The sequence below is a fragment of the Sebastes umbrosus genome, chromosome 19 (genome assembly GCF_015220745.1).
Source record: "Sebastes umbrosus isolate fSebUmb1 chromosome 19, fSebUmb1.pri, whole genome shotgun sequence".
Taxonomy (NCBI): Eukaryota; Metazoa; Chordata; class Actinopteri; order Perciformes; family Sebastidae; genus Sebastes; species Sebastes umbrosus.
In genome coordinates, this window is record NC_051287.1 from 3,437,477 (window position 1) to 3,453,448 (window position 15,972).

The following is a 15,972-nucleotide window of genomic DNA, read 5'->3' on the forward strand; positions in this document are numbered from 1 at the left end:
AATTCTCCATATGCTTCTTGTCCTCCATTGTTGAACTACATTTAATCGACATAGACATATTTTTATTTTATTTTATTTTATTTTATTTTATTTCATTTTATTTCATTTTATTTCATTTTATTTTATTCTATAGGTGGTCCAATCCTCCATATGATTCTTGTCCTCCATAGAGTCCTAATTTTGGTGTTTTGATATAACAAAATTACTTATTGTCATAGTTTATTTTTTTATCTTCATTTAGGGAAATAAACACATTATTACTTATTTTTGTATCTTTATTTTTGTATCTATAAGATTAAATGTTGCCCTAAAAGACCAGAGCTCACTCACTCCCCAAAGTGTTTTTCCTACTGGAATAGACAGATATAGACAGAGACATATTTTTATTTTATTTAATTTCATTTCATTTTATTTTTATTTTTATTTTTATTTTATTTTATTTCATTCCATTTCATTTTATTTTATTTCATTTTATTTTATTTTATTTTATTTTATTTTATTTTATTTTATAGGTCAACAGTTTACCAGTGGTCCAATCCTCCATATGATTCTTGTCCTCCATAGAGTTCTAACTCTGCTGTTTGTGATCCACACACTCGATAATCATCCGCTGCTCCTTCATATCGATTTATCTGCGAGCAGCTTGTCATCCCTGACTTCCAGCCTGCGCACACAGTTAGCAGCTAACAGTTAGCCTCCGCAGATACAGCCGACTAGCATCACACACCTACAGCCATGGCAGACCCAAGAATACGACAGATTAAGATCAAAACTAACATCGTCAGGAGGTAAGCTTCTGTGTGATAATACAAACTCACTTCACTGGACTTAAATAACGTTTTACTTTAATAATAATGTGTTTTAGAGTGACTTGCAGTGCTAGTTAGCTAGTTAGCTAGCATAATGCTAACAACATGTGACCTCGTTTTTGTCTCCTCTGAGAGGTATTCTGCTGCTTTATTCCTCTGAATGTCATGTATGCTGATGAAAGAGGTCATTAAAAGTTGTTTTTTATGATATTGTATTATTTAATAGTTAAATAGCTGTTAATATAACAATAAACCATAGCTAGCTAGTAGCTACAGAGAAGCTCACAATGAAAACTGACTAATATTACACTGCTGTTTTTAACACAGCTTTGTGTAGCTGTGTTTTGATTTTATCTCCATATAACAAGACTTTCCCCCATCCAGTCTGAGCTGACTATTAGCTCATATATATATGCTATAGCTGGATATTTGTGGAGATGTAGGAAACAGCTGCACAGTCAGATGACACTGCATCATGTAGGCTACTGCTACCTTTAGTAGTATGGTCATCACATGGGTGTAATTAGGCCTACAAGATTACTGTGACTAAGCACATCACATCATAAAAACATCCTTTAGTTTGTAAAGTATGGGGCTGTTTTATTTCCCACACTAAAACATGTAATTTTGATCCTTATAATTGATTTGTAATAACATAATAAATAATAAAAAATCACATTGTTATTAAATATATTGTTACTAAATAAGAATAATAATAAAAAGACCTATTTAGACACATCATTTGATCAATTGTTTTCACATAATTTTGTTCTGAGGCATTTAATATTCAGTATCTGGTCAATTAGTATTCATTTTCTAATTTATCTTACTTCTTTTCAGGCCACAAAAAGGATTCATTTTCCATCAGTATATAACCTCAGCTTAGTTATCCCATTACTCATACTTCATTTTGATCAAGCTCTCTGCTAAGTCATTGTTAAGGTGCTTTATCAACAAATATTGCAAGATTAATAAGACATTTGTATAATTCACATAAACTGATGACACTAAACTACCTCTTTTTTTTACTTATTGACACTCAGTCTGCACACTCTGTGATCCCAGTGAGTAACAGTAGGATTCAAAACATCTCCAGGAAGCATGGGACATGTTTTATTACTTGCAAGAAACACAAATGTAGCTGCACAGTCAGATGACACTGCATCATGTAGGCTAGTATGGTTATGGTTATTGTTAGGCCCTACAAGTTTAATGTGACTAAGCACAGCACATCATGAGAAAATCCTATAGTTTGTAAAGTATGGTGCTGTTTTATTTCCCACACTAAAACGTGTGATTTTGATTCTTAATTGATTTGTATTAACTGAAAAAGACAAATGATTGATCAATTATTTCCCCATCATTTTGTTCTGAGGCATTTAATATTCAGTATCTGGTCAATAACTGCAAAGTTAAACATTTAGTATTTATCTAACTTTTTCTCGAGCCACATTATATAACCTCAGCTTAGTTAACCCAGAGTTGTTACTCATGTTACACCTTAATCAAGCTCTCCGCTACGTCTTTGTTAAGGTGCTGTATCAACAAATATTGCAAGATTATTAAGACATTTGTATAATTCACATAAACTAATGAGACCACACGCAGCTAATCACTAAACTCCATTAACAGTAGGATTCAAAACATCTAAATGAAGCATGCAACATGTTTTATTAAATGCAATAAACACAAATGTATTGCAGCGCAGTGAAAGTTTAATCTTGTACAGTCATTGTTCTTCAGATCTGGTTTGACTGGAATCTTCAGTATATCCTGTTTCGGTCATGACACATAATACACCACTATCAACGCTTGTACTATTATTTGTGTAGCAACAATTGGGAAGTGAATTGATAATTAAACTAATCCACCGACAATAGTGGTTAAAATGCAAATGTAGTGTAAAACCAACCTGATTTAAACAAACTAAACTAAGCTGCTGCAAGTAGCCAAGTGGAAGTTAGTTGTATTAGAGCTTCACTTTAGATTTCCTGCGACTACTTCTCAATAAAAGCGGTACATAATTCCCTGTGTTAGAAGGCCTTTACTGTAAAAAGCAGCAGCACGAAATGTGGAGTTTGCAGTAAGAGCATGTTAACAGTAGAAAATCTCTCATGTTCTCTCTTGTCCTTTAGGAGCACTTTGTCCCTGCTGTGATGCTCAATTTCTTTTTCAACTAGGCTTTTTAGCCGTCTGAATAAAATGCATGTTGTCTTAGATTTAGAAAGGCATGGAAACTACTTTTATATATACTGTAGACCCTGAAAACTTTTATAGCTGGAAAAGTTTGCTGGCAAAACGGCCTAACTTGTGATCATGAGAAAAGAGAGATCTGTTAAGATACCAGTAGAGTTAAATGGTTTTATTATTGGGATAGTGATTTCAATACAATGATGATATCTTTAGATGTGCATGCACCCTCCATGACTTTATTTTGGACACATATATTATGTTTCTGTCAATGTCATGATGTTAAAATCAAAAGGAAGAGCAAACAAAGACAGGTAGTCTATGACGTTACATTTTTTGCAAACACTGAATGCCGGTAAGCTACGCTACTGCTAAGTTATATTAATCTGCACATTTTTATTTGATTAATCGTTTAGTGTAAAATGCCGAAAAGAGCCAAAATGCCCCATCACAATTTCCTATAGTCCAAGGAGACGTCTTTAAATTGCTTGGTTTGTCCAATTAACAGGTCAGAACCCAAAGATAGTAAATTTACTATTATAGATCAAGGTATCCCCCAGGAAGCAGAAACCATGTAGTGGACTACAAAACCAGCAAATATTCACATTTGAATAGTTGGAATCTGAATTTGTAGCACTTTTAGTTTAAAAATGACTTAGTCGATTATCAGTATAGTTCCAAATGAATCTTCTGTCAGTCATGAATTGACTATTTGCTTCAGCTGCAGATGTGATAGATAGACATCTGATCGGAAACATCTGATTCACGTACAGGAGTCAAGTGATTAAATAACAGTAATAAGTACAAATATTTCTAATTTTGATGCTTTCACAAACCACACTTATTTCTTTCAAAAGAAATCTACAGCAAAAACAGATAAGCCACGAGTCAAACACAAAATATATCATCAGTGTGCGTCCACAAGATGTTTAAGAGCTACTAAGACCAAACACCTAAGTTCACTATTTTAAGCAATTGTACATCCCACTCCATTCATTTTGCTTCTTTACTGTTTGCATTTTTTTCTAGCTGATGATGGATGTAGCCTAAGATTGTGCTGTCTTAATTTTTTGTCTCTGAAAAAATGGACTTGTACAAAAGAATAATGAATAGAAATTCCAAATCAGTCGCATAATAAATCTGTTTTGTTTTGCACATGACATCGGGGACAAAACACAAGCTTTTTGATGTAGGACCTCTCAAGCTCATCATCCACTTTAAGCCAGCCTATTAATAGAGTCGGCATCCATTCTGAGCTAAATGTGTCCAGATTTACCATGCTGGAATAGAAGATACTGTAGATATTATGAGGTGTGGTGGGGTAATGTGCTCAGTATAGAAGTCTCTGTGTGATGGACTGAGAGTATCTGTCGTCGATCAGGCAGACCTCTAATTCCCTCCTGTCAGTGGTGATAGTGTAATGTGCTATCGATCGTGTTTTGATGAGGGTCAGATTACTAACAGGCTCCCTGAGGTGGTGATGATGGTGGCTGGATTTCCCATAGAGGATAATGTGTGTAGGAAAAACAATAGTACAATAGTGTACTTCATCAACCAGTACTGTCCCTTAACACTGTACTGATGTTTTTTAGGTTGAGTTTTAGGGATGGGGAAAAAAATCAATTCACATATGTATTGCGATTTAAAAAAAATATATATTTTAATGCATTTGAGTCTATGTGGAGGTGAAAGAAAGTTACCGCTTTTATTGTTGTCTGAGTAACGTGATGTCATATCCGTTCCGTATCCGTCAACCAAAACAAACCGCAGGTGGCCGAAACACGACAGTAGAAAACGGCAGATGGTCCACGTGGATACTACCTGCACACTCACATTTTAAATCCAGTGTGGTAAACACTACACATCCAGTAACGGATGGAAACACTTTGGGTTTTGCACATTGTCAGGAAAAGCAGAGCTAGACATCACGGCTAAAGCTGCATGCTAACTCTGTCATGGACAGGAAACGTTATCGTATCGCGGTAACGTGCGGTCAAGCCGGCTGTCGCTCTCATCTCCGTGGTCAAATGGGCCGACGCTACAACTGTAGAGCACCCATATACTGACATTGATGTTAAATGCATTCAAACAGCCCCGATGGAGCTGAACATGGATGGATAAAGAGAATGGAGCTGGCGGGAGAGCTAGAGACGGACTTGGAGAAGTTAGAGGAAGTATACATGTGTGACTACGTCCGGTTTTCAAAATAAGGTGTTAACAAAGGGAACTGTATATTCAAAATACATCTATGGAAATAAGATTGATTGGATTATATTCACCAGAAGTATAAAACATTACATGTCCCTTATAAATTAAAAAGAAAATACCACTAATTTGTGAGGGAAATGTCTTTAATCTTAGATTTTTGGGTTGCTGGAAATCAAACATTTTTACTGTATTAATTTAGATATTTCCCAAAGTAAAAGTCCCTTGAAGTGTTTCCCGTGGTCTAGTATTAAAAAAAGTTAACAAAAATCACATTAAATCGTAATATCCGAACACAATACTTAAAAATCGCAATACATATCGAATCGGCACCCAAGTATCGGGAGATAGGAACATTGTCCCGGCCCTTTTGAGTATACTATTTGATACAGATATTACATCTCACCCCCTCTAGACCAAAAGTATATCTTGACAAGGACCCTTAATCAAGCTGTTAGGTTTAAACGTACAGATTGTCATTGCTTTCTGTCTCTTCATAATCTGGTGTCCCTCCCGCTCAGTCTCTTTCTCCTTCTTCTCTCCTCTTGCCTTGCTCCCTCCCTCCTCTCTTTTCATATATTGGAGTTTAGAGGAAACCTGCCTGCTCTTTTAGCCGGGCCTATTTCCAGTGGCTTTTGCACATTCCAGTCAGTGCCTTTTCTGCCCTAGCGAGGCGGATGCCCTTAATAAAATGACAACAGTAATTTGCCTTTGTCATTCCGGTCCCAGCACAGACTACATCGTGGCTCAAAAATACAGTGCTAGAGGAGGCGGCCGAATGTGTGTGTCGGCTGGCTCTAATTCCCTTTTTTTTCTATTTTCCAGAGAGCTGCCTTTTCCATTAAGCCTGAGGTGGCAGGTCTATTTAAAACCAGCCGCGACCCCACCCCTCATTCACACAGCGCTCCAAGTCTGGGAGAAATAAGAAATTAACATCAGGACTGGAAGGGGAGGAATGGACATTTTGTTATTAGACTGTCCTTCAGTTTTATTCAAATTATTCCAGCCTTCCTTCCTCCATCTTTCCCCTCTCTTTACCACCTTCTTTGACTCTAAACAGGTGACATCACTCACTCTGCATCAAGCACGAGAGTGGAGCTGCTATTGCATATGGTGCCTGTTTAAAAGCTTCTTGATGGAACCGTATTAGAATGAGTGGTAATTGATGTAAAATATGACAGAGTGCTGTTGGCTTCCTTGGCTAAGCAAGGAGCATCGCAACACGGAGGGAAGGGTCTCCAGTAATGTTACTGATTAATGAAGGATCACTCACTTACGCACGCGCAGCTGATTTTATGAAAAATTAAATTTGTGTTGTCATTCCGACAAGCAGGCACAGCCGGAAAAAGACTATTAGTTGGGAATCATTATCAATAGCGATATTTTCAAACTCCATTATGCCAATCAGGGTCGGAACCTGTTTGATAGATTTAGTTCCATTTGGCCCGTAATTGATAAATAATCAAAATTTATCAATGTACTCAGGCCCATTTTCACTAACAATCAAGGAAAAGAGGCCCATTTACCACCTGACTTGGTCCAAATTAGGGACTAAATTGATGATCAATTAATCTCTAAAAAGGACTAGAAGTGTGTGGGTGTATGTGTGTGGAGGCGATAGAGGTGGATAAAGGAGTCAGATAAGCTCGGCGATAATGTGTGAGCTGGAAGGCATGAGGACAGCAAAAGGTTTTTTATTTGTGTGGCTGCTGCACGACATTTGAGGACGTCATCTTGGGCTTTTGGAAACACTGATCGACACTTTTCACCATTTTCTGACATTTTATAGACCAAACAACTAATCGAGAAAATAATCAACAGATTAATCAACAATAAAAATAACCGTTAGTTGCAGCCCTAAACACATATATGAAACATTCAAACTCTGGTTTAGTCTATAAATGGTGAGAAAGGTCCGTTATAACGTCTCCAAAGTTCAAGATAATGTTTCCAAAAGCTTAGTTTTGTCTGACCAACAGTCCAAAAGACAAATATATTTAGTTTACTATCAAATAAGACAAAGAAAAGCAACAAATCCTCACAATTTAGAAGCTGGAATTTGTTTTTATTTCATTGATTGCGGCTTCTTAAATGTGAATATTTTCTGGTTTCTTTACTCCTCTATGACAGTAAACTGAATATCTTTGAGTTGTGGACAAAACAAGACATTTGAGGACGTCATCTTGGGCTTTGAGAAACACTGATCAACAGTTTCTGACATTTTATAGACCAAACAACTAATCGGTTAATCGAGAAATTAATCAACAATAAAAATAACCGTTAGTTGCAGCCCTAAACATATGTATGAAACATTCAAGCTCTGGTTTAGTCTATAAATGGTGAGAAAGGTCCGTTATAACGTCTCCAAAGTTCAAGGTATTGTTTCCAAAAGCCTTGTTTTGTCTGACCAACAGTCCAAAAGACAAATATATTTAGTTTACTATCAAATGAGACAAAGAAAAGCAACAAATCCTCACAATTTAGAAGCTGGAAATTTGTTTTCATTTTATATTTTTTCTTGTAAAATGACTTTTAGAGCTTCAATGATTAATTGATTAGTTGTCAACTATTAAATTAATCACCAACAATTAATTGTTTTGAGTAATTTTGAGTTTGCGGCTTCTTAAATGTGAATATTTTCTGGTTTCTTTCCTCCTCTATGACAGTAAACTGAATATCTTTGAGTTGTGGACAAAACAAGACATTTAAGGACGTCATCTTGGGCTTTGGGAAACACTGATCAACCAAACAACTAATCGATTAATCGTGAAAATAAGTTGGAGTTGGAGCTCGATGTTACTCGACCCTTGAAAATTAAGAAATTCAGACGTTTATTTGGAAAAATGTATTGGTAACGGTTTGTTTTACAGTAGAGGTGATAAAGAGAAATCTGTGTTATCAGTATTGAAATGATCTTGATGTGAACCGTGTCACTAGAGAAAAAATAATTAAATTAAATAGCATGCAAGGCAGCTATGAGTATATTTAAAAACGGCTCTGGTACTGGAAATCCCTACGCTGAATTAACGTGAAATAGGCAAAGCACATAGTTGTGTGTGATAATATATCAGGATTATCATCTTGTACTTCGTCATGCCCATTATTGTGAGAGGAATGTTTCATTAACGATGAGATTCTGATATAATACATACATTAGATTAGAGATCAGTGCAGAAACGTTAGGTCGAATAATGGATTAGTTGATCCCTCGGAAATTTAATTCAATTCAGTTAAAAAATAATTTAAGACAAATATCAATTTTGGATAAATGATTTGTGCTAATGTTGCGTTACCATTTGGTTTGTGTTCTGCATTATGACATTACATCATTTCTTGTTATCAAATGTGAAAGAATGATGTTCATTTACTATCTATATTTATATAAAAATGGTAAAATCAAGTAAATACAGTAGCAACAGTTTGTATGATACATAGCTTTGAACAACAGTAACTGCGATCAATTCCCGAAATAAGTAATATTTTAGTGTAAAAGTGAAGGTTTGTTCCAGAAATAAAGCTTCATATTAACAATATATGAAAAGTATTTCTCTCAGATACTGTATTCCTATCCTAAGTATCTTTAGATTAACATATACTGTAGATGATAAGCTGCATATCAAAGCATAAGGCTGATCTCCACTTGGATGCCGGTAGTGTGTGTAGCAGCAGTGAGGAGGACTGATGTGTTGGGTGGTTGTTATTGAGGTTGTGTATCTTGCCATCCTGCGGGAGATGATCTCACCGTGTCCCCTCAGTCAGAGACACGTTGGAGAGAGAATGAGGATAGATGGCCCTGTCTGCAAAAGGTGACCATCACAGCCCACCTTTTTCATGCTCCGGCCTATATTATCTGTCTGGGAGGCCGTACATTTATGTTTCATGTTTGGTGGAACAACACTGTGTCACTGCCTTTTAACTATGAACTGTCTTTTCCTCTCTTCCTGTCCTCTGCAGGCTGGTGAAAGAGGAGATTTCATACAAAAAGGAACTAGTGCAGCAGCAGGAGAAGGTTGATCGCATGAAAGCAGAGGCAGGAGATGAATATGTCCTCAGGAAGCAGGTATGTGTGCTTTGCTTCAATCGGATACCGTACAACATTCATGTGTCTTTAATTTGAAAACCTTTGCATTATCCATTTCAGTTTGATCTCCGCCAGTAAGTGAAGAGGTTTTTGCTCTCCCATAGTTAGGAAGTGAATCCTATCTTGATGATTTGAGTGTCCCCTCATTCATGTAATGAGGTCAGTCCACAGTGATAATGAAGAATTAGGTTTTGAGAGGAGAATCATTAGTGATTTTGTAATTTGCTTGATGCAGATGTAATTATATCATGTTACTTTAGAGGAGTTTGATAATTACTGACACATGCTGGTAATTTAGTGTCCCTACCCTCCTCTCCATTCTCTCTCTCACTACTCGTGCAGCCCGCCATCATTTGCGTGTGCGTAGCGTGTGCTACAGGAATGAGTCCCTAAAACACGGATATGTGGCTGCGTTGGCCTTCTTCGTCAGTTTGGTAAACCGACTGTGTTGTTTAAGGGTTGTTTTCACCTTTAGCAGGCCACTCAGAAACGGGTAGCTCGTGAACTACTTGTTGGAGACCCCTGCTGTAGACTTTAAGTCTTGTTCACCCTTCTGGGGTGAGTAATTTTCCCGTGGAAATTGGAGTTTTGATACTGTAGTTGTGTTTATAAAAAGGCACAAACCTTTTAGGCATATCTCCAAAAAGAGAGAAACAAAACATCAAATCAAACCTTGACGTTAAACGCCCCACATCCCAAAAAGGCTGAATATATGGACAGTGCCGAATAATGTCGGCATGGTCCATGAGTACAGCTCCGCAGAGTCCCAGTTGATTTTGATTTTTCACTTCTACACGTTCCAGGCAGGGAGGAGTTGCAGAGCCGGCGCCGCGTCTGATTGTGTTTACTGCTAAAATTAAAATTCTGTGTGTGTTTTGTTTTGTTTGCTCATTCATAGAGCGGCGACTCCGGCTGAGCAGCAGGCTTGGCTGGTGTTAAATGTGGAGATTGGGGGGCCAGATGGATTATGGTTGGAGATGAGAGGTCTGAGGCAGGATGGATTAGAGGTTTTTATTTTAATGGAATCAATACGCTGTAAGTGTCATCTTTATCCAGCACTGATGGGATCATTCCACTGCACTGGGAGGGCACCATGACTTTTCTCTGTTTCAGCACTCCTCTGCTTAGTCTGACTCACCTTGTCATATCTAGATGGCAACCAGCTCGACTAGTTGTCTGCCGTCTTTCAGCGTGTCAGTTAGTCTGCCAGCCCGCCTGCGTACGAGTTCATCTGACTGCCTGTTAGTGTGCACAGCCGTGTAATGTACATGTGTGTAACTGCGTCCGTGTTTTGACTCTCCAGCTCGACAGAGGGCCTAGGTGAGGAAGCATCTGTCATGAGTGAGTGTGTCTGACAGCGTTAGCCAACTCTTCTCTGCTCTTTAGGGTGCCAGCTGGGGGAATTCCACATTAGCCGCGGCTGTGAAAGTTCCCCAGGCTGTAACACAGTTTCACTCCAGGCGTAGTAATACCTCTTTACGCCTGATCACAGTGCCCTCGGCTCAGGGTTTCTTCATTTATCCAGGTGTGCAGTCAGATCGAGGTGGTCCCCTGCTGCCCAACTCCCTGCCCGATCGATAACTCAATAACATATTTCATACCGCCGGCTTGTTTGGAGATGTTAACCACAGCCGAGTGTGTGTGGGACACCCTGCATGTCACTGTCAGGAACAAGCCTACAACGAAATGCAGCGAATGAATATGCCTGTTCCTAGCTGTTTGAATGAATCTTCTATACTTGGAAAATAATACATGTTCAGTGATGTGTTGAACAGGAGCAGTGGTGGGTCCAATTAATACAGTCGGTGATGGCACTGATGTGGTCTCCGTTCGGTTTCAGATTGAGGTGTTGCAGGAGTCCAAAATGATGATCCCAGACTGCCGCCGTCGTCTGACGAAAGCACATGAAGATCTGGTTCAGATTTTAGTAAGTAACACAAATGTAAATAAAGTTTTCCATCTCACAACAGGACATGCTGACGTTAGCATTTTGCTCAAAGATCCACTTTGCCCAAACTGCAACTATCTGCTTGGCCACATACCAAAAGGGGTTAAGGGGTATACATGTTTTTGTGATTTTAGTGAACTAAACGTGAATATGCTCAAGTGTCACATGTGTCACACCAATTAAACGCATTTCTGTGTATCCGTACCATCGCAGTGTGCGTCCAAATCCCTTCAGGACTTAAGTTGATATGGTGAGAAGCAAACATAAGCATGCATGTCTCAGGGTCATCTCAATTAATGCAGAGCAACAGTCAGGCAGCTGGTGGTGTGACTCACTCACATGAGAGCTGGCTGGTAGGCAGAGGGAGCTAACCTGGAATTAGCAACATGTCCCCTTCTCCTATCACTCATCCTCCCTTCTTTCTTCCTTTTAGACTGACATGCACATATTGCACACGCTCATCACAGTTCATTAGCAGCGCTGTCACTTCGGTGACCACCGCAGGAACTTGCACACACTTGATTAAAGGACATGGACACCATACAGTCACGCCATCTCTTGATCCACCCCTTAACTGCTAAATATAGATCCCGCTAACATAATAATGACTGATATGACCTCAGGCGTTAAGTTTTATGACGACAACGAAGTGACATCCAACAACTTTTGTGCAAATATTTTTTAAATAGACAAAAAGTTGTGGATTTCTTCTTAAGTAGCCAGCTGTAATTCCTAATTTTTGGGTGTAGGAGATGGCAATGTTGTCCTAAAATGGCAATAAAACAAAAGCATGTGTGTGTGCTTGTGTCTTTCCAGGAAATAGAAGCGGATTTGGGCGAATCAGAGGAGTACAAAGAGGCCAAAAACGTATCGGACTCAGTGGAGCTTGAAGGATGATTTCTGATCTGTTTCTGTTCTCACTGTGAGATTCACTTGCTTTAAATGTCCATTCCTTTCGTCAGGCCCTGTTTGGAACCGTGGCGGCAAACTGAATCCATTCAGCGTCTCTGTTCTTGATGTAATTATTTCTACTGTTTACTGTTAACGTGCCACCACATTTGATCACACTCCTCCTGTGTGTGTAAAATCCCACAAGAACACGATAAAACATTCACTTTACTACAGCCGAGGAGTAGAGGGGTTCTTTCTTAACATTTTATTCGTCATACTGATACACAATCTGGACTTCATAGACATGGTTACATCATGCTGTTCTCATACACCGTTCATAGCTATACCTACGAAAAATGATGCACTGTAATTCGTGTATATCCCACGATATCAATCTGTATGTAATCCACGTCATCGTCAACTAGAAAAAATGTAGGGTTGACCTAAATGCTTCGAAACTTCAACCATGGCCACGATATTCGACCTCCAAATCACTATTTTATATGAGTATGTAATACTAATGTATAAATCCCAAAATAGCTCATGAAATAAGGAATAATCCCACAACATTATTCATATTCAACATTCATTATAATTCATTATTATTAGTTATACTCAGACTATCGCGGTTTGTTGTGTGTAGAGGTGTGTGTGAGGCAGCGGCACTGAAACGCTGCTCCGCGAAGCGTCGAATACCTTCGAATATTTCTCACCGAAGACATTTGAAGCCCAAATAATGGTATTCGGGACAGCCCCTAGAAATATTAGCGGTGAATCCCGTGTAGGTCGGAGGTCGGGGTGCATGGGTGAGTCTAAAAACACCAGACTTTCATACTTAAGTTACGCCACTTCCGGTGTTATGCTAAGCCAAACCATGATCTTTTCCTAAACCTAAATAAGTAATTTTGTTTCCTAAACCTAACCAAGTTTCCTGTGATGACAGAAGTTTATTTTGAAAAGACTGTATGCATGTAATGAGCGGATATTGACACGTGCTACTGGACATTCGTAGGAAAACAAAAAAAATATTTTCGTAAGATGTTATACGAACCGTTGTATGAGAGTACGCTGATTAAATACACACACTTTTGTCTTTTCTGCAAAAATAACCATCACTTTCAATGGTGTGGGTCCACTGCTGGGTTGTTTTGAAGTGGGAAGGCTTTACACTGGTGACTACTGTAAACGGTTAAAAACTTGCAGATAACTGTAGTGAGTATGAAGTGACAGATTAATAAGTTTCAGACTGATTTTGCATTCCTTTTCTACGTATCTTTGCTCCAAACTTTAGATGATGATGCATCCTAGAATACTAACCAAAGCTGCAAGTAACAATTATTTTCATTCTTTCGATTTTGTGAAATGTCAGAAAGAAAGTTTCTTCAGCTTGTTTGTGCAAAACACAAATTTATTCAACTAAAGGTGATGTAAAACAGCTGAGGAGCAGCAGATGATCATATTTGAGGAACTAAAACCAGTTGAATGTTTGGCATGAAAATGGTTGGGGATTGTAATTTTCTTTCAGTCTACTAATCGATTAATAAACTGATGGTTTCGGCACTGAACTGATGGATTAAATTGTATTATCCTGTTAAGAGCAGTGGAAAGAATACCTAGAATAAAGAGGAGCACTTTGGGGAAACCCTGTCAGTCAAAAGACAAATGTTGGTTATGGCTATGAATGATAAAACAGGCAGTGTGACGTCCCTGCAGCCGTTACATCTATTATCCAAATGGCCTAAAATAACGACACCTTGTATTAAGGCTGAGAGAGTCCTTCCTAAATAGTCATACTAATAAATGAACTCAATTGCCAGACAAATTAAGGTTACATTTGACTTGATCCTTATTTTACAGATTTCGATAATTATCGGGATCACCCCAAAGTCTCATTACCGCCCTAATGAGGCGCTGCTACTCCGTGACATCTACCCCGCTCCATCTCGTTAAGGAAATCGCTCTTCAATGCTGATTATTTTATTTGGAGGTATAATTATATTTCTTTCGGATAAATCACGGCCTAATCGAGTCCGTGCAGAGGGCAGCGGCGCTAATTGAGGCATGAGATGCGGCGGCGGGGCGCTACATCTGGGTTTATGTGACCAGAGGACCCGTGCAGGCTGCTGGCTGCTCTCAACATGTAGTGGCTGCTGGGTAGCAAGTATTCAGATCCTATACTGAAGGAAAAGTAGCAGTAAACAAATAATACATACTGCATTTTCTTAAGTAAAAGTATGGAAGAATTATCTGCACAATAAATGTACCTAAACTATCAAAATAAAAGCTCATTAGGCAGCAGAGTGGGGAGTTATTATATAATTAGATTTATATTAATGCATAAACGGGAGCAGCATTTTAATTAGTTAAATCTACTGAAATGCATCTTATTCTATAATCTGGTCATATGTTTGTGTATGTAAAATCTAAATCTGATAAATGTAGTGGAGTAAAAACACAATAATGTCTCAATCTGAAATGTAGTGGACTAGAAGTATTAATAGCATAAAATGGAAATACCAAGGTGTACTTCAAAATCTGACTTAAATACAGTAATTGAGTGGTTACTTTGCAATATTGCATATGGAGCTGCGTTGTTACTTCAGATCCTTTTGAGATCCTATGCTGAAGGAAAAATAGCAGTAAACAATGTATAATACTCAGTTACAAGTCCTGCATTTTCTTAAGTTTCTTAAGTAAAAGTATGGAGGTATTATCTGCAAAATAAATGTACCTAAACTATCAAAATAAAAACACTAATTAGGCAGCAGAGTGGACAGTTTCAGGGAGTTATATCATTAGATTTATATTATTAATGCATAAACTTGAGCAGCATTTTAATGATGTATTTGGTAAATTAGTGATGAATAGTTTAATCTACTGAAATGCATCTTATTTTATAAACTGATCACATGTTTGTGTTGCTATGTAAAATCTAAATCTGAAAAAGTAAGTGTCAGATACATGTAGTGAGTAAAAAGCATAATATTGTAAACTAAGATTGAGTTAAATGTAGTGCACTATAGTATAAATGGCATGGAAATACTCTGCAAGTATACTTCAAAATTCTACTTAAGTACAGTACTTGAACAATTGGTCACTTATAACTTGATTAAAAAGTAATAATGGGGCTCACTTGAGTATAGTTACTCTCACTCTCCTAATTCTCAAACAAAACTAACTGCTTCAACCTCTTTGCTTTAAGCTCACCTGACTCATCTGCTGTGAATTATCAGGGAAACCGACTATAGACCTTCTAAAATTAGCACTAAATGAACAAATTGGCCTGTAAATAACCTCTGGAGCAAGCTTATCTTCCAATCTAATAATGAGAGCATATACTGTAGCACAGGTACAATCCAACGGGTAATATTGTACTTTTTACTATATGCTACTTTGCAGATGAAGATTTTAATAACTTATAATGACCATATATAAAATCCAATGCATATACAAACCACTATATAAAATGGGTCAAACAAGCTCCACAACATTAATATGCTGCTTACATGTTAATGCATCATTAGTATTAGCCTATAGGCCTATAATGTTTAATATAATAGGCTACTTACTGAGGCCATATCTTTACAGTGATTACTTTTACTTTGATTCTTTAATAGCGAACTTACATAGCTTTAAATACAATTTTGAAAGCAGAACTTCTATACTTGCTGTAACCTAAATAACCTTTTAACCTTTATTTAACCAGGAGTAAAGACTCAGTGAGATTAAAAATCTCTTTTTCAAGACTGTCCTGGCCAAGATGGACAGAAACAAACAACAAACATAATTTAAAACGAAGACAAAGAGCAAATTACAGAATCATTATGTCATTATCATCCTAAATCTAC

At 37.7% G+C, this 15,972-nt stretch overlaps 1 protein-coding gene across 1 annotated transcript; it reads left to right on the forward strand.

Moving 5' to 3' along the window:
• The first annotated feature begins 620 nt into the window (after positions 1-620).
• On the forward strand, positions 621-12,669 carry tbca (tubulin cofactor a). The gene is made up of 4 exons (XM_037753536.1): positions 621-788; positions 9,159-9,264; positions 11,126-11,212; positions 12,050-12,669. Exons 1-4 carry the CDS (start codon positions 736-738, stop codon positions 12,128-12,130), a joined length of 327 nt encoding a protein of 108 aa, XP_037609464.1. The 5' UTR covers positions 621-735; the 3' UTR covers positions 12,131-12,669.
• Positions 12,670-15,972: the final 3,303 nt, after the last annotated feature.

Coding starts and splice junctions, on each gene's coding strand:
- tbca (XM_037753536.1), top strand. CDS start 736: ATGGCAGACCCAAGAATACGACAGATTAAGATCAAAACTAACATCGTC. Junction 789..9,158: donor AAAACTAACATCGTCAGGAG/GTAAGCTTCTGT, acceptor TGTCCTCTGCAG/GCTGGTGAAAGAGGAGATTT. Junction 11,213..12,049: donor AAGATCTGGTTCAGATTTTA/GTAAGTAACACA, acceptor GTGTCTTTCCAG/GAAATAGAAGCGGATTTGGG.